Here is a 20,262-nt window from a genome sequence, read left to right as displayed (position 1 = left end):
AGACAAAACGTTTTTATATATGTAGTAAAAAACATAAATCTTATAAAATATTATTGGATATTGATCAAGTTTAAGTTATTGGGCCCAAACCAAAATAAAAACTATACCTTAATATAAAAATCAAATAAAAAATATAAGAAATAATTAGCGGCCGATTGAATTTCCACATTGCCTCATTCTTTCTTTGCTGCCAATAATTTTAGGAGAGCTTCAAAAATTATGGGTCACCCTTTAGCTATTACGGTATTTGATTTTAATATTATATTTTTGCTGTGTATATTGTTATAACGTTATTCGTCGTTTAAAAATTAGCTTATATAATTCGTCACTTGGCTTATGAGTCATTTCATTCCAGCTCAGCCAAGATATTTAAATCCTCGGAAACGACGACACATTTATAGCTAAGTAAAGGTGTTCTCTTATTGGGGACGGGGCACTCCGGTTATGGAGCCAAGTGATCTCGAGGACGACCATTGCAAGGCCCCCTGTCACGGCGTGATGTGGATCACAGTGTGATATAGGGAATGTGAACGTTATTTAACAATCACTTGACTTTTAATTGGTTTATCTTTCAAAATAAAAATGATCTCTTTCTCACAATATAAAATTCTAAAATCCTTTAAATTTTCTTACTGATTTCTTCTCCTACTCTACTACAACTTAATATTCTTAAAATAATTATATAATATAATAATATCACATGGAAGGTTTAGGAACATTGTTTGCGCCCGACTCGTCTGATTTTACTCTAGAATTTTATGTAGCTAAATTTAATTTTAAATTCACATTTATTATTTTATGTATTTAAATTTAAATGCAAAAAAAAAAAGTTCCTTGATTCAAGTGATAAAGTGGTAACTGTTAAGTATTGCGTATGAAAAATGGGTGTAAACTTGTTTTAAGGTTTTAAGTGATAAATGGCGTGGCCAGCTATGATCAAGTGATGGGTGCATATTCCCCCTTATAGAAAGAACAAGGAGTTCATGTTTGTTTAGATGGGTTACTCTAATCGGTTTCGACACATCATTTTAATTACTTTATACTCACCTTGTGATCGTATGAACCAAACGTATCAACCTTACTAATAAAAAATCAAATTTTTTTATCATTCATTCCGGATTCATATAAAAAATAAAAAATATACGTGTTAACAAAATTATGCATATTGTGTATACTACTTATTTTTTTAATTTTATACATGTTATTCTTTATACATTATGTAAGAAAGTGAGTTCAAATAAAAAACAATTGGTTTGTGAAAAGTGTGTGAAAAATATAAAATAAAGCACACCACCTAAATAAGACATTATACCATTTAAATAGAAATATATACAACTTTTAGAAACTAATAATCTCAATTACTAAATCATAGATCAAAGGGCCTAGAATCCATTCTTATTCTTCTCACAATAATATTTTTTATATGTTAACCCTACCCCATTATGTAAATGGAGATTAAATAAATTGTACATATAATGTATATTATCATTTAATCTCCAATTACATAATGTACATACATATATATATATATATATACACGTATATATATATGCATTATCATTTATCTTAATTTTACATATGCATATAAAGAATAACATTTATGTACGTATTTTTTATATTAAAGATGAAGCATCAACAAGAACTTACATTTTCGTCAAAGACAAACCCGCTTCATGAAATTCCTATACTTTAACTACTTGATTTCTTAAAGAAAACTGTTCTTCAAAAACTATTTCCCCTCATACATCATATTTTAAAACACATTCATCGTTCATTATCAAGCTTCGATGCCATTATATGATTGTACATACATTTCATAATCAAACTAAGCAATCTTTTTATCCTTGTATTGTATCTAGTAAAACATGGTATTATGATCTAACTCGCTTGCAAAATCGTATCATCAAATTTTCCGTGTTTTAAGTAACACATATTCATCCAAATTTGATTCCCAAGCCCCAAACATAATTTCTGAAATTCAAAATCACATTAAACTTTAAAAGACACTTTGCTAGCAAGCTTATATATATGATATATCATTACACAAAATCCTCTAGTTTAGCCCTTTAGCTGGGTATGCACTCTAGATTTCACCATTCGGAAAAATGAGCTTAAATAATCCAACTGAAAGTAGGAGCAGACCTACCGGTGACATTTCGTAATCTACTTATTTCTCAAATAGAACAATTTCTAGAGCATACAACATCTATAGTTTTCTCGAGAGTCAAACCACCCATTCACTTACCAGTCCAGGATAATCTGGAACCATTTCCATTGCTATTTTTCTTATAAAGAACGAAAAGACAATGATAAATAAAACTGCCAGAAAGAACCTAAATTAGCACCCAAAAAGCGTCTGCCACATTAACTTCCATACTATCAAATCTAGTTATGGGACTTTTGTTTATTTGCACAACTCTTAACACAAGGGATATGCAACGAGAATCAAAATATCTTAAAATTACTTTCGAATAAACGAAAAAGAACAAAACTAGAACCACTTATGAATTCTTCTTTTGTCCTAATTTTGTCGACGGCGGGTCTCCCAAAGAGAATCAAGACAGCGAACACGATGGAAGTGCTCAGCAACTACTATCAAAGCCCTGGCTGCTTGATGGGTTGTCAAGAGCTTATCGAGGACATGATGAATGGTTTGGTGTCGCAGATCATCGGCCTGCAAGTAAGTGCTTTTGTTAGTAATTTATAATCATATACAGAGACGATGTTAGAAATGTCGAGCCGATTAATTAGAACCCCCCCCCCCCCCCCTTGGTGTAACGGAGGGCATAAAACATGAAAAAAAGAGTCCAATTTGAGCTTGCAATAGTCAACATTCGACGATTCTCTAACATATATGATTATAAAGTAGTGTTTTGTAAAAAAGAAAGGGTACCTGTAGGACGAAATCTTCAAAGGCGGCAAGCTTAGTCATGCCGTCAGCCATCTGAGCCATGTAGTTATTCACGTTTGCAGGGGAGCCTGGAGCATCGAAAGAGATGGTGCTGAATAGAGATTGCTTTGGTGCATCGAAACCTTGCGAGAGTGCTTCTTCAGCCAAATGTGTTGCTTGCTGCACTTCACATATTACCATATATTGCTCTCTTGATGGCTCAATTTGACTAGCAAATATCTGCAAATACAAGGATGTGAGCATGTAACTTATGAAAAGTAGATAAACAGAAACTTAATTAGGTCAAGTTTTTTTTAGCCCAAAAAGTTTTGGCTCGATTAGCAAAACCGAAAAAACCGCATTCAAAACCAAACCCAAAAACCGAAAGAACAAAAACTAGACGGTTTAAAAAATCATAAAACCGAACTGCACCACGCGCACCCCTTGTTTTAGTTGACGATTATGCATGTATACCTCACTTTACGTCTCATATTAGAATCTTGTATTTTGGGGTTGTTTGGGTATATTTATTTATATATGTATGTGTGTATGATATATATATCTTGAATGCCGTATGTGTAAGCATGAAGAAAAGTTTAAACCTTGATGAGCTCAGATGGACGAAACCCTCCAATCCACATGAAGAATCGCTCAACTGGTGTCTTCCAAGTACTGTTGATGATGTGCAAAACATCAGATTTGACAACAATGCTTTTCATATACATTAATTCATCGATACAAGTTATACAATTGTCGACATATATGCGGAGCTCATTTTCTGGCAAGCGTTCTTGAACTGCTGCTTGAAGCTCAAACATTTGCCTATGGTAGTCCTCTAACCACCTTGCATACCCCATGTCAAAAGCTGTTGCATCCATAAGTTATTTAATTCAACGGTAAACGATTAGGAAACCTTCTTCGAAGATCAAATATGAGAATCAATTAATCATATCAAGCATTTTAGTTAATCTTGTTGTCGTACCGGAGATTATGTTATTTGTGCCTAGAGACACCCCTTGATCAGCTCCAAGAACATCTCCACCACCACCACCTAGAATAACCCCCTAAAGAAGAAAGGAAAAGAAATTTACAATATCAACACAAAAATTGTATGATACATCCACATCTCATACCAACTGTCTGTTTTATCATAAAAAGCTTACGGATTTGTTTTTGTTTCTATAGTAGAAACTGTTAAACGTGTCCAACACCAACTCAGTTTGAAGGCTCCTAGAATATTGGAGAATATTTAATATAATAATTAGTTTATTATTATTGGATAAGTTAGTAAAATTTTATTTAATCCTATTTGTTTTGGATTCAAATTCAGTTTTTGAGTTAGTGTAGGATTGGAACCGTGGGTTTATATATACCCTAGGTTCAATGTGTTAGTTAATTATTAAGGATGAGGAAGTCCTTGCTAATGTGGTCGCTAATGGTTGGAGTTGATTAAGGATTATGACTGCGACATTAAGTACTATCCCGGTAAAGCTAATGTGGTCGCTGACGCGTTAAGTCGAAAGAATGAGGAAGTCCTTGCTACAGTAAAGTCATACCAGCTGATTATGAATTCAAGTTTATTTGAGGAAATCATCAAAGTGCAGTCAGAGGTGTTAGTAGATGAAGGGTTAGTAAAGAAAGAAAGATTTTATGGTCAGCAGGACGAACTGATGGAAAACACTCATGGTGTTAAGACTAGGTTCGACCGTATGTGGGTTCCACGCCATGGAGATCTCAGGGGTCGAATCTTAGATGAAGCTCATAAGTCAAGATACTCGATTCATCCTGGAGCTACGAAGATGTACCAAGACTTGAAGAGGGATTACTGGTGGCCAGGAATGAAGAATGCTGTAGTAGATTATGTTAGTAAGTGCTTAACTTGTTTACAAATCAAAGCCGAACATCAGAAGCCGTATGGAAAAATGCAACCGCTCGAGATTCCTGAGTGGAAATGGGAACACATCACCATGGATTTCATAACTAAGCTACCTCGTACAGCTAAGCATCATGATACCATCTGGGTGATTGTGGACCGTTTGACCAAGAGTGCTCACTTTCTGCCTATACGAGAGGCTATCTCATCAGAAATGTTAGCAAGCTTGTTCATAAGAGAGGTTGTATCTAAACATGGAGTACCGTTATCCATCGTGTCTGATAGGGATACGCGGTTTACTTCGAGGTTTTGGAAGAAGTTCCACGAAGCTATGGGAACGAGGTTGAACATCAGTACGGCGTATCATCCTCAAACAGATGGACAGTCTGAAATGACGATCCAAACCCTTGAGGATATGCTACGTGCTTGTGTTTTAGATTTTGGTGGAAGTTGGGATGATCACCTGCATCTAGCAGAATTCTCCTATAACAACAGCTACCATTCCAGTATTGGTATGCCACCGTTTGAGATGCTTTATGGTAGGCGATGTAGAACCCCGGTGTGTTGGGGAGAGATTGGTCAGAAGGATATGGGAAGTTTAGAAGTTGTCCAAGAGACGTCTTCGAAGTTCGATCAAATCAAGGAAAGAATGAAAGCTGCTCAAGATAGACAGAAGTCGTATGCTGACAAGCGGCGACGACCGATTGAGTTTAACGTTGGCGACAATGTGATGCTCAAGGTCTCGCCCTGGAAAGGGATTATTCGCTTTAGAAAGAGGGGGAAGTTGAGTCCAAGGTACATTGGACCATTTAAGATTTTAGGTCGTGTGGGTGAAGTGGCTTATAAGCTGGATTTACCCGATGAGCTAGAAGGAATTCACTCAACCTTCCATGTTTCTCATCTGAGAAAGTGTCTGGCTGATGACACGTCCCACGTGCCATCGATGGACATTGAGGTTGATGAACAGTTGAACTACATTGAGCAACCGATAAAGATAGTTGATCGTAAAGAGAAGCAGCTTCGTCACAAGGTTATACACTTGGTGAAAGTAATATGGAAGCACCGCAAGGGATCAGATGCTACTTGGGAAGCTGAGGATGAGATGCGCAAGTTTTACCCTAGTTTGTTTATGTAATAGTTAGGTTTCGGGGACGAAACCTCTTTAAGGAGGGAAGACGTGTAACATCCCAAAATTTCGAGTAATAATAATAATGAATATTGACTCGTTATGACGGAAAGTTTACTTGGGTTAATAAATAAGTAGTAAATGGTAAAAGGGAAAGATAAGTAGGCTAATTAAATGAAGCTAATCATGGACCAAAAAGGAAAGATGAGCTTGTAGGTTCCCAGCCGGATCTACACGAGATATCTCGTTCTACGTAGGTGCGGAATCCCTACGTAAGACGTTACGAGCGTAGAAGACGATACGATTAAACACGTTACAATAAAAACAAAGACGTTATATTGCAACCGTTAACACGTGATACTATGATCACTGAATACAAACTCTCTGACTCGAATACACGAATAACAAACTGAATGAACGAACTCTCTCTAAAAACTTTTTTCTCAGCCGTAACCTAGCTGAATATATAGGCGACAACTTCGCCTGGTAAGTTCAGGCGAAGTTGTTCCTAACTTCGCTTGTCTAACAAGTTCGCCCATATCAGCGAACTTGTTAGCAACTTCGCTTACATACAAAACATAAATCTAACTAACACGATTACAGACACTTAACACTGAACTACTGACATCTTGCACCAACAGACTCCCCCTTGGCAGTAGCTTCATATATTTATCTTCAAACACGTGTCTCGTAATCTTCAACAATCTTGCTTCTATCATCTTCAAGCATGAACTCCTTCTGTTACTTCTTGTCTTCATCCTTCCATGCAGGAATGTAGAATATCTTCTTATCGATCATTATCACCACTGAGAGACTTTAACATATCTTGAGATATAATCTTCATTGCATCCATGAGTCAGAATCACTCAACACCTTATCATCCAATCAGACCGGAACAAAAAACTCCCCCTTAGATGCAGAATCACTCCCTACTTTTTGATCTCAGCTCACCACCCTTACTGTTACTAGGTTGATTCTGAGGTTAAATTTGCCGAGGGTTTCAAGAGTAAAAATGGTTTGACCAATTTGAACAAAAGTCTGCCTTTTAATAGTAACTCGAGCTTTATTTCAAACAAAACAAGAAAATAAAGTAATATCAAACAAAATTAATATAAACAGACGGGATCAAATTTCAGTCTTGACAGGGACTACCACGTTTTAGAAAAGATCCGAACAGGAATCATGCTAATTACGTGACTGTCACACAGATCCATGTTCAGCTGTATTATGACATAAAGAAACAGGTTGTAAGCAGGTAAATAACTTAGAATGGTTTTCATCGTTTCTGTGATACGGGTTAGGTTCAATTAAGCTCAAGACTTAAGTGGGCAACAACTCAGAGATTATGATGTCTCCTATCTATTCTCAAAGCGTATTCGGCTTTCCCCAAGTCACCCCGAGTTGACCTCGACCCGTAGTGTCTGATTAACTAGTAAGTACTCTTCGATCTCTAGTCTCTTCTTCCCGTACTCTTTGTTGCATCTTGATTGAGAATCATTAACATTATGAACTCTATAATACAAATTTTTTTTTTCACACACTTCAAAGTAGTAAACAACTGCAAGTCCCGAATCTGGATCACTGCAGTGTCTTGACACGCTATAATCACGGGAATCAGAACACTCACGGGCTCGTGTATGACTGGGTAATCGCTTTTCTGCCTATCATTCGGAAAGATATATACGAAGACATGCACAACTCTTAAGGAGTTTCCACGTAAAATCGAGTAGATTTAGTTAGTATCACTTCTACTTTTACGCACCATAAAAAGCTACCATGACATACAATGACTGTTCTAAAGTCTTTTTAGGCCTAATAACTTCACTAGTTAAGCACACAGAATCAGTATATCTATCACTTTCCAAGGTTGGATCAATTTTCTGTTAAACATAGTAAAGGTACTTCTTACGAAGTAGTAGACTTGAAAAATAATTTCATCTCCCGTAAAAAAATGTTAACTTCAATCGCCCCGACCAAATCAAAGTCTTCAGGTAAACGGCTATCCCGAAGATCCAATGGATCAGCTGGACCGACCACATACAAGTATGTGTCCTTCTAACTAAGTATGATCGATTAATTTTCAGCGAAAGAATAAAAACACATCATAAACCGCCCCGATCACTTTCAGTCATCTGGTTAATGGCTATCCTCATATTCTACAAGTAGAAATGAGGACCAAACAAATCCGAAGATATGTCCTTCAAACTGAAGTAACCGACATAATTCTAAGCGATAGTGACGTTTTTTTTTTTTTTTAAACAAAAACACACGACACGGTTACTCGGGATTGATCATCCCATTCAGCTCAACAAGGTTTTGAAATCTAGTTTTGTCAAACGCTTTCGTAAACAAGTCAGCGAAATTATCTAGCGTATCAACCTTTTCGAGCTCAATCAGTTTCTTCTCAGCACAATCCCGTATAAAATGATGACGTATGTCAATGGGTTTAGTTTTACTGTGCTTAACGGGATTGTTAGTTACTGAGATAGCAGCAGTGTTATCAATGCAAATAGGAGTAAGAGTAAAATTCAGACCATAATCGCGCAACTGTTGTTGATTCCAAAGAACCTGGGAGCAGCAGTTGGATGCTGCCATGTATTCTGCTTCACAGGTTGAATTGCGACTGAAGTCTGCTTCTTGCATTGCCACGACACTAATCTGCCACCTAGAAACTGACATCCTCCTGTCGTTGACTTCCGACTCTGATTGCACCCTCCATAATCAGAATCTGTGTAGGCGACCAGATCCAAGTCTCCTCCTCTCGTGTACCACAACCCCAGCTTAGGTTTGCCTTTGAGATACCTCAATATTCTCTTTGCACCCTTCAAGTGAGATTCCTTTGGGTTTGCCTGAAAGCGAGCACAAAGACAAACAGCAAACATTATATCAGGCCTAGAAGCAGTTAAGTACATTAAAGAACCTATTATAGCCCGATATTGGGTTGGGTCCACATCTGCATCGTTGTCTGACTCAGCACTCAATCTGTGGTTGACGCAGACTGGAGTATCGTATGGAGTGCTGTCCTCCATCTTGAAACGTTTGAGAACATCATGGACATACTTCGTCTGATGAATGAACATACCATCTTTCTTCTGATCAACCTGCAGTCCTAAAAAGAAAGTTAGTTCACCCATAGCACTCATTTCAAATCTCTTCTTCATGACGGCCTCAAACTCCTGACACATGGCGACCTTTGATGCAGCAAAGATAATGTCGTCCACGTAGACTTGCACCAGTAGAAAGTCGCTCCCTTTTCTCTTGAAGAACAATGTGCTATCAATCTTACCTCTTTCAAACTCATTGTCAAGCAAGTAATCGGATAACGTTGAGTACCAGGCACGAGGTGCCTGATGTAGTCCATACAGCGCTTTACTTAGCTTGTACACGTGATCGGGAAAGTCAGGGTCAGGAAAACCCGGAGGTTGCTCAACGTACACAACCTCATCGACTTTACCATTTAGGAACGCACTCTTCACATCCAACTGAAAAACCTTCATCTCCTTATGAGCAGCAAATGCAAAAAACAGCCGAATGGCTTCCAATCTTGCCACAGGAGCAAACACCTCATTGTAATCAATCCCCTCTTGCTGATTAAAGCCTTTAACAACCAGCCTCGCCTTGTTCCTGATAACAATCCCTTTCTCATCTCTCTTGCATTTGAAGACCCATTTTGTGCCAATCGCATGCACATTCTTTGGTTTTTCAACCAAATTCCATACTTCCATTTTCTTAAACTGAGCTAACTCTTCTTGCATGGCTTCGACCCATGAGCTATCCTTGAGAGCCATTTGATAGTTCTTTGGTTCAATCTGGCTGATAAAGCAGGTGTACAAGCATTCGTTGATTATGCCTGATTCTTTAATGCTTGTGTAAACACAGGTGTGCTCATTCAAGCTTTGTCTTGTTTGTACACCATCGGACAGATCACCTATCACATTTTCCAGAGGGTGATTTTTGTGAATTCTCGTAGTCGGAACCGAACTGACACTCAGATTATCTTCCAAGTTCGAAGATAGCTCATCAATGGGTGATTGATGTTGAGAGTGAAACGGATTGATGAATTCCTCTTCAGTAGAGGCAGCAGGGGTATTGACAGCATTTGACGAGGAAGGCTGACATTCATCATACTGTGGTCGTTGCACCAAAGTGTCTTCCTCATCGCATATCATCTTCGTAGCAATTCTTTCCTCAACTTCTGCAAAATCCAAATAAGGTATGTTAAAAGATTTAAAAAGTCTATCATAGTCGAAAACCCCAGCGGGTCCCGTGCTTGGTTTTGGTGATTTGTAACTTGTGATATCAGTGTTACACACCACCTCAACCTTGCTGGTCGATGTATTAAAGACCCGTCTGTTGGGAGTCCCAACAACGTATCCGACTAAGATTCCTTCGTCGGCTACTTCACCAAATTTAGAATTGGTCTTTAATATCGAACACGGGGACCCGAATGGTTCAAGACCACTCAAGTTGGGCTTTCTCCCATGCATAAGTTCATAACAGGTTTTATTTAATCTTTTAACAGTTAACACTCTATTAAGGATATAACAGGCTGTTGCAACAGCTTCAGCCCAAAACACTACAGGAAGCTTCGAATCAGCCAGCATGGTTCTGGCTCCTTCAATTAACGTTCTGTTCTTCCTCTCAGCCACTCCATTTTGTTGCGGAGTATACGGTGCGCTGTATTGGTGTTCTATCCCCTTCTGTAAGCAGAAGATCTCCATCTCATAGTTCTTGAACTCAGTTCCATTGTCACTCCTGATAAATTTAACCCGTTTCCCCATGATATTCTCAACCTTGGTAATCAAATTCTTTACCATCTGCACTGTTTCATCCTTTGACTTCAGGAAATATCCCCAAGAATATCGAGAGTAATCATCAGTGATCACCAAGCAGTATGAAGTTCCACCTAGACTTTTTACATTCACGGAACCGAAGAGATCCATGTGAAGTAATTCTAGGGTACTGACAATTGAATTGACCTTCTTGGTGTGATGGGATTTCTTGTGTTGCTTTCCCTTTTTGCATGATAAGCATTTGTCTTCAAAGTTGAAATTCTTCAAGGGAACACCCAGCACAAGCCCATTTTTAACAAGGTAGTTCATTTTCCGAAGATGAATATGCCCCATTCTCCTATGCCACAACTCGGACTCCGATTCAGTTGCTTTTGACAGAAGACACGATTCTTCTGTGGCCATCTCAGTCGACCTCATATCCATGATATACGTATTCTTCACTCTTGGAGCCTTCATAACAATCCAATCCTCTGGTATCTTGAAACCAGGATACAACACGATCGCCTCATTCTTGGTAAAATGTACGGTGTACTCTTTGTCACAGATCTGCGAAACACTCAGCAGATTATGCTTCAGTTCTTCAACAAAATTTACTTTCTCCAAAGTCATCTTTCCATTCGACACCGTCCCTATTCCTGTAATCCTTCCACCGCTCTCTCCTGCGATACTCACTCTTCCTCCTTGAACAGGTTTCCAGTCGTGTAACAATTTCTTGTTACCTGTCATGTGCCGGGAACAGCCGCTATCCACAACCCATTGATTGTTGGCAGCCCTGTTCAACTGTTTCTGCACGATTAAAGCAGATGATTAAAATCTGGGGACCCAAGACCTATTGGTCTTGGGTCGATACATCTCGTACCTTGGCTGTCCAAAGTTAGCATCAGAATAATTTCTGTAAGTCCTGAACGGATACCTTCTTGGAGATTGACTATGAGGCCATCCAAACCGTCGTGAATTAAATGAATGTTTACTTAAGGTTTGGGTGTTAGAAGTGAAAAACTGAGATCTATTTCTTTGAAAACCTGGATTGGAACAATTTCTGAATTGATGGGTTTTCATTTTTTCCATTATATTGATTACTGTTTCTTTTCTCAGATTTTGAAGGTCTCACACCTCTGAATTTCTGCTCCAGAGGGCAATCAGCAATTAGGTGTCCTAATTGATTACATCTAAAACAACTCCTGTGTTCAATTTTCTTTTCCATAGTTGTTTTAAATGTTGAAGCTGTATGACTGCCCGTTTGTCTCACATATGGTGGGACATACGGGTTTAGTGGAGATTTCTTTTCAGTTGTTTTATGTTTCTCCCCACTTTTTGGTAACACTGCCTCTTGTTTTGTCTCACTCGACTCGGAAGACTTGTCCGAGTTAGATGAGACAGGACTCGGAGCAGAAATCTTAACACTAGTAACAGGCTTACTTGTTTCGCCTTTACTAACTTCTGGTTCTTTAATCGTTACCTTAACCGGAACTGTCTGACCATAGTCAACATCAACAGATTTATGATTACTAGGGTCATAAGTGTAATTATGATTGAAAGGTGGTGGAACTTCATGATAACCAATTCCTCCCCTTTTTGGGGAACCTTGATCACTAACGAGGTGATCAAGTATAGCGGAGGAATTTCTGAATTGCTCAAGTTTCCTGTTAAGTTCCACCACTTTCACCTGGTGATCAGCTATCTGTTTATCCCTTTCAGCTATTAGTTTGGTTTTCTTTTCTAGTACTTCATAGCTAAGATCAATCACTTGAATTTTTTCAGCAAGCTTTGCTTTAAGACTTTTAATATCTTTCTCACTAGCTTTAATTTTTACTTTGTAACTATTTTCTCTAGCTTTAGTGAAATGATGATCTTCTTTTAATGTTTTAAATTGCGCATCCAAACTAACAAACTGATCAGTTATAGTTGTCAGTTGTTCAGACAGATGTTCACACTTAGTACAAGGGAGTTCGGTACTTACCTCGGAGAGCTGGTCTGCCACATCTGCCATGTAAGCTTCATTTTCGCCAGTTCCCTTCTCACTATCTGCAGTTTCGATGTTTGCTAAATTGGCATGTTCAAATACTTCTTCAACATGCGGATTCCAGTTGTACTCCCTGTTCTGTCTGGAAATCATGGCTCTATAATCATTACCACTACCACTCTGCTGTGTAGACCTGTTTTGACTGCGTTCTACACGTTCATTTTTGCACTCTTTTGCAAAGTGGCCATTCTGCTGACAGTTGTAACAGCGAACCTTCGACTTATCAAACCCTGGCCTCTCACCGACAAACTTCCTGCCAGTCTTCTTCATGAACCTCTTAACCCTTCTCACAATCATAGCCATCTGCCACTGTAGATCCATCTCCTCCAGATCATCAGCATCGATCTGATCATAGTCTTCATCCAAAATTGCAGGATCAACAATCTTACCCTGAATGTAATTCTCATACGAAGCAATAAAAGATGCATAGAGAGCAAACTGCTGTTCAGCAGATTTAACACTCATGGGCATCTTCGAGTAGTTGTTGTTTGAAACACTTGGGGAAAAACTACTCTTGGTCGCTTGAGGTTGAGAAGCATTTGATCCTCCAGCTACAAAGCACACATCACCGTTCATGTTGAGAGATACATGTCCTTCATGTGTTGAGCTAGCGCCTGACTCTCCCTTAGAGTAATAAGCAGATGATTCAGTTTTCGAACTTGATCCTGAGTTAACCTTTGCACCATACATACCTGGATCTTGAACCTGATCGGTAGGTGTCTCCTTTCATACCATGTTCAGTTCAAACGTTCTTAGCTCGTTAACTGCTGTCTCCAGGTCATAGTCAGCAAAGTCTTTGTCTTCTCTCATCAACACAGTGTACATCTCCCATTTCGGTGGGAGAGCATCAAGAAGCTTTTCAACAATTTCATCTTCTTTGTAAGCAATTGAATAATTGTTGAGTTCGGTCATCAGATGATAATATCTAGTGATGATATCATCCAGTGATTCATTCTTCAGATACTTGAAGACCGAGAACTGGGTTTTAAGAAGTTTAATCTTTGATGCACGAATCCCCACATTCCCCTCAAACCGGTTTTCAAGCGCTTCCCAAAGCTCTCTGGCAGTTTTATACTTTCTGAAAGTGTGCAGAATCTCTTGTGGAAGAGCCATTGTAATTGCTGCATGAGCTTTGCTTTCGGCCTCATACATTTTCTTCTCTTCTTCTTCCATCTCTTTGTATTTCTTGATCTGATCACGACCCTCATACTCAGCAGTAGGTGGAATGTAACCATCTTGTATGCACACCCACATCTTAGCATCTTGGTACTTGACATATTGTTCAAAACGATCTTTCCACGCTACATAATCGGTTTTCTTAAGCATCTTCGGTGCCTTTGTAGCCGAACCCGCTTCCACTTCCATCTTAACTAGTTCCGTAATGTTTATTGAAGAAATCTTTCACGAAACCCAAAGAAACTCGAAAAATAAAAATTTTATTTTAAACAGCACTGTAGGCGAAGTTGTGGATAACTTCGCTTAAGTCTGAACTTCGCTGATTCTGAACTTCGCTTCCTTTTTAAATTCGCCTGATTCGGCGAAGTAGTAGATAACTTCGCTTGAGATAAGCGAACTTGTGAAGTAGGCGAAGTTGTGGGTAACTTCGCTTGAGATAAGCGAACTTGAGAAGGTAGGCGAAGTTGTGGATAACTTCGCTTAACTTTATATCTTCGCTGAAACCCTACTAACAGTGACGGCAACTTCGCCTGATGAACACGATGAATATGCAGGTTTGATTTCTGGATTTTACGAGGTTTGTGAAGGTGTTATGGGTTGTTTATGATTCTAGGAGGTGAGTATAACACAAAAACTCAGAAAACTCGTCCCGCGAATAGTCGAACGGAACGATTTCTACACCCGCGTGATAATCCCGAACCACACAATCGAGCAAAAGCTCTGATACCAATTGTAGGTTCCCAGCCGGATCTACACGAGATATCTCGTTCTACGTAGGTGCGGAATCCCTACGTAAGACGTTACGAGCGTAGAAGACGATACGATTAAACACGTTACAATAAACACAAAGACGTTATATTGCAACCGTTAACACGTGATACTATGATCACTGAATATAAACTCTCTGACTCGAATACACGAATAACAAACTGAATGAACGAACTCTCTCTAAAAACTTTTTTCTCAGCCGTAACCTAGCTGAATATATAGGCGACAACTTCGCCTGGTAAGTTCAGGCGAAGTTGTTCCTAACTTCGCTTGTCTAACAAGTTCGCCCATATCAGCGAACTTGTTAGCAACTTCGCTTACATACAAAACATAAATCTAACTAACACGATTACAGACACTTGACACTGAACTACTGACATCTTGCACCCTTGTAGGTCCCCCCGGTGCGTCGCCGATCGATACGAGATCCGCACGAGGTCTAGGAGTGCGGAATCCTCCTAGACTCGTTTAATGGTGTAGAAGGCGAAGAACACGATTACACACAAACACATACACGAACAAACACACGAATGGAATAAACACATCTGCAGATCTTTTATATAATAATCAAAACACTTACAAACCAAATATGAAAACAAATGACACGGCCAACCCGAGGTGAGCTCTACTTCGGGCCGTCCCACACGACTCTGCCTCTCGATTTCTCTCTAGCTTATTAAACTGAACACAAAACACTATGATTTTCTGGATACACAAACCTAAACAAGACACACATATATATATAAACAACTTCACGGGCTTGGGCCTGTAGGCGAAGTTGTTACAACTTCTCCTATGGCGAAGTTGTTCTAACTTCGCCTATGGCAGAAGTTGTTACAACTTCGCCTATGGCGAAGTTGTCCTAACTTCGTACATCGTTTCGGCTGAACAGAATTGCATAGCGACGGTCACAAAACATGTACCAACAGACTCCTCTTTGACCTGAGAGTTCTCGGTCAAACTTGGGTTCTCGGTCAACTTGATTTCTCGATCAACATAATGGTTCTGCCAAGAGTTCTTGGCTGACCCAATGTTGTTTGGGCCTGAACCTAGTTGGGCCTAGGTACCATGTTGGACAGTTGGACCAAGCCCATACCCCATATAAAGCAAACTAGCCCATTATCATAGACTTAACAAATAAGCCCAATTTAGAAAATAATTAAAAAGTCTAATGGAAAATGTGTTAAGACAACTAATGAAAATAAAATTTTTCCAAGCTGACCTGGCAGCTTAACCCCAGCCAGGGGCTCTGCCCTTGGACCCCGTTCGCTGTGGGTAATGATTAGACTAGAAACATGAGATGAGTAGTGATAGTTAATTGATGCATGTAATTATTATACAGTTAGCCGTGCCCAACTGAAGAAAGGAATAACTATCAACGGTGAACGTAACCGACTTCAGGTGAGTTTCTAGCCCCATTTCCTTGTTATGTTTTCGGGGCTGTGTGCATACTCGATGTGATTAGTTAATACACTTACCTTAAGTGGTAAGTGTATGCCTTATATGATTTATGTATGAATGAATGCTTGACGATGCATGAACGATCTTCGGATATTGCATGTGCCGTCAAGGGATAGTATATAGATATGATTGATATGTACATGATGTATAGATGATGTATGGACGTATGAAATTTATAATTATGAATGGATAGAAGGATACGAAAGGTATAGATAGAACAAGGGAACCGACCCTAATAATGTCGGCGAATGTAGGGAACCGACCCTAATAATGTCGGCGAATGTAGGGAACCGACCCTAATAATGTCGACGAATGTAGGGAACCGACCCTAATAATATCGGCGAAGGTTATAGGGCGGAAGGCTCTTTAAATGTATGCGTATGAATGAAAATATGTATGTTATTGTGAAAGAAAGAATGGGAGTACGTAAGTATGTAAGTATGTAAGATAGTAGGAAGGCATGTACCTTCGGGTGCATATGTGAATGTATTGTATGTTACCTGATTAACTAGAACTCACTCAGCGTAGCTGACTTTTAGTATGCACACAGGCAAATAGGTTGAGGCAGCTCGCATGATTGAAGACACATGGAATGTAATCGAAGATACTGGCATCTTGAAGGAAATGTTATGATGTTTTCAAATACTATGTTTTATGTTTAAATAAATCTGAATGTTCGTTAAGACAAGATTTGACAGTTTTGTAATATATAATGGTTGAAGTTATATTCTGCGTAAAGTTTTAAGTAACTCTGATATTTAGAACTGCGTTTATGAGTAAATCCAACACCAAAGTAGGGCTACCGGTGACGGGCCTTACATTGATGGTGTCTAAGTTTCGATCAGTTTGGATCTAGTCGTTTGGGTTTCATCTAGGTTGTGTGTCAACTTAGTTTTGGTGTTCGTCGAGTTAAAGGTTTTTTTTGTGATGACGTGCCATCACCGTGTGTCGATATGGTTAAATCTCCGTTTGTCGGGATGATTAAATCTTCGTAGGTTGGGGTTCATTTAGTCGACTGGACCAATGACCCAATAATCCAGAGTGGTAGCGTTATCGGGTCCGCCTAAACGAGACAACAACATCAGGTGTTTGGGTACATTTCGGGACCGATTCGTAACGTACAGATAAGCTTCGATTTAGGTTGTTGACAACAGCGAGGGATGAGTTACGGAGCTAGAACCGGTGGCTAAAATGGTCATATTGTTATGGTTTTCGGGCTGTCAAAATAGAAGACAGCGGGTTCGATGGTTTCGGTTTGTACGAACAGTGAGTTCGTAGGAGACCACCGAAGATGGTCAAGGCATGCGATAAGGCTGTTTGGAGTTGAGTTGAATATGTCCTAGATCTTGTGTGGATTAAGGAGTAACTGAACTAGACGCAACTTCGTGTGAAGGCGTGTTACGAGACCAAGAATCAAGTCTAAAGAGATACATGTGTTGTGGGTTGTGAAAGAACTTAGAAGAACAAGTTTGGATCTAGAGGGAGTGTTGGAATTCAACATTTGAGCTTATGTCGGAAGACGTGACCTGTTGTGTTGAGTCACAGGGTGTTTCGAGATGAGGTGTTTCGTGTGTGTCACGGTTAGAAGAAGTTTGGTGTTGAGAGGGAGTGTTAAACGTGTCCAACACCAACTCAGTTTGAAGGCTCCTAGAATATCGGAGAATATTTAATATAATAATTAGTTTATTATTATTGGATAAGTTAATAAAATTTTATTTAATCCTATTTGTTTTGGATTCAAATTCAGTATTTGAGTTAGTGTAGGATTGGAACCGTGGGTTTATATATACCCTAGGTTTAATGTGTTAGTTAATTATTAAGTTTTTCTCGTTAGTCGTTTTCTTAATAAAAGAGTCGATCGTGTGTTGATCAAATCCCGTGTTCGTGTTCTTGATTCACCCGCTCAAAGTTTAACAGAAACTTCGACAAGTAATCCCTATCAACTATTATGAAGTTTCTACCCACATGTTTAAGTCTGACTTCGCACTAAATTATACCAATGAGATGTCGTCAGGAAACTTATAAAATAGAAAAATAACAGTCAAAATATAGCAACGACTTGTCGTTGTTTCTTTATCTATACCAACGACACTTTATCATCACTAAATCGCCGTTGAATTAGATAACTTTTCTTCTAGTTTTCTTCTATTATCCACGTTCATTCATTCAATACATCCCAAACACGTATGAAATATTTAACTCTTTTTATCTCCAAGTCAAAACAGAAGAGTAAGATGTGGTATTTGCCTAAATTGTCTCAATAATTTTTAAAAATTCACCTACAAGATTTAAATTTATTTAGCATAAACCTGTCAGTTTCTAATAAATATATAAGGAACTAATCACCTGAGCATTAGATGTTTGCAACCCTTGTTCCAGCTGGGTAAGCTTAACTTTGCTTAATTCTAGCTGCTGAATATAAGCCTACAATGCACACAAAATCATGAAAATTATAAATCATCCCTAGGCACAAAAATTTATGAACCTTTAGACAAATTATTCTCTTTTTCTTACTTTTTTTCTCAGCCTATTTTTCCTTGCTGCTTCTCTATTCTGAACAAGTCTCCTCAATGCCTGCTTAATAATATCAAACAATATGTAGACAGTTCATTTCTTAATTTTCCTTGTAAAGCTTTTTTTTTCTGGACATTGCAAGTATTAATAATAAAATTAAGAACCTTAGGATCAGGTGTTTTGGGAAGACCCTGATCAGATTCGGTCAATGGCCTTTTCTTGTTTCCCTCAATCTGCACCAACTATTCAAAGAAAAAAAATCTTGATTAAGAACTGAATCAATTAAGTATATGATTATGCAAAAATGATAATATAAGATTTGAGTAAAAACCAAAACCTGGTTCTATATATATCCTAATTGTATTATATACAACTATACAAGTAGTTAATTAATTAATTACATTATTGATTAATTATGTAGTTTTAAATAATTAATAACAAAAAATAAAATAAACAATTATAAGTACTTTTATAGCATTAGAAGATTGAGGGACAGGTGGAGGAACATCATTTTGGGAGTCAGATGGTCTTGAACCACTGCTTGATGAGGAAGCTAATCCAGTAGTTATCTAGCAAACACACAAATACAAATTAAATTTTAAATTTTAAATTTTAATACATCAAAAATTAATTACTGCAAGAAAAAGGAATAATATAAACTAATAATGTCTTAAATGATTATTACCTTTAATTAACACTTTGGATTTAGAAAATCATACCTTATTAGTAAAGATTGAAGGGGTTGAAGGGTCTACGACATACATCGGCTGCGATGGGAATATGTTTAGAGTTGGAGGTACTCTCGTCCCTGATGACACCGAACCTTGCGGCGTGAATATGTTTAGAGGTGGAGGTCTCATCCCTGATGACACTGAATCTGCACACCATCAGTTTTTTGAATGAATAACTAGTACACAAATAAATATGGTTTTGAAATAAATTAATTAATTAACCTTGATAAAAGAAGAATTAATCATCTATTCTAGCTTTGATGATGAATTAGAGTTCATTTTATAAAGAAAAGAATTAAACTTTCTAGGATGGTTTGGTTAAACTGTGTGCTTGATTCTGTTGTTTAGCAGGGTATTGACGGTAACCGTGAATTTTTCGTCAACAAGTTCTCGTGATATAAAGAAACTTTCTCGGTAAACAAGCATTAATTGTTTCTTACATGTTTGCTTGATTCTGTTGTTTTGCAGGGTATTGATGGTAAGCGTGAATTTTTCGTTAACAAGTTCTCGTGATATAAAGAAATTTTCTCGGTAAACAAGCATTAATTGTTTCTTACCTGTTTTCGTCAAAAATTAAATTCGACCGACAATAAAACTTAAAAAGTGTGATAAACTATTTTTTTCGTCAAAAATTAAATTCGACCGACAATAAAACTTAAAAAGTGTGATAAAAAATTTTTTCACCTTTTTCTTTAAAAATAAGTTCAAATTTTCATTTATTAATGAGTAGTGTTTAAATCGAAATAGAAGGCAAATAGACAACATACTGTGCCTCTTGCCTCTTTTTGATAGCAAAACTAAGTTGTTTAAAAATAATATTCATATATCTTATGGTCATAAAATTACTATTCATGACCCATAACTATTTGATCAAAGCAAATTCTATCATATTCATATACATCAGAAA

The 20,262-nt window shown here is 38.0% G+C and overlaps 1 protein-coding gene across 1 annotated transcript; it reads right to left on the bottom strand.

Annotated features, from left to right (window-relative positions):
• Positions 1-2,347: 2,347 nt before the first annotated feature.
• Positions 2,348-19,787, bottom strand: LOC143553706 (bZIP transcription factor TGA10-like). Its single transcript, XM_077043641.1, has 9 exons — positions 19,344-19,787; positions 19,092-19,193; positions 18,789-18,857; positions 18,625-18,684; positions 18,457-18,534; positions 3,875-3,954; positions 3,493-3,766; positions 2,894-3,130; positions 2,348-2,674 (listed from the first exon to the last, which is right to left on the bottom strand). Exons 1-9 carry the CDS (start codon positions 19,482-19,484, stop codon positions 2,522-2,524), a joined length of 1,194 nt encoding a protein of 397 aa, XP_076899756.1. The 5' UTR covers positions 19,485-19,787; the 3' UTR covers positions 2,348-2,521.
• Between the last annotated feature and the right edge of the window lie 475 nt (positions 19,788-20,262).

The sequence above is a fragment of the Bidens hawaiensis genome, unplaced genomic scaffold (assembly GCF_021521415.1).
Source record: "Bidens hawaiensis isolate Kalapana, Puna unplaced genomic scaffold, B.hawaiensis_p1.1 tig00001032_1, whole genome shotgun sequence".
Taxonomy (NCBI): Eukaryota; Viridiplantae; Streptophyta; class Magnoliopsida; order Asterales; family Asteraceae; genus Bidens; species Bidens hawaiensis.
This window is presented reverse-complemented; position numbering and strand designations above follow the sequence as displayed.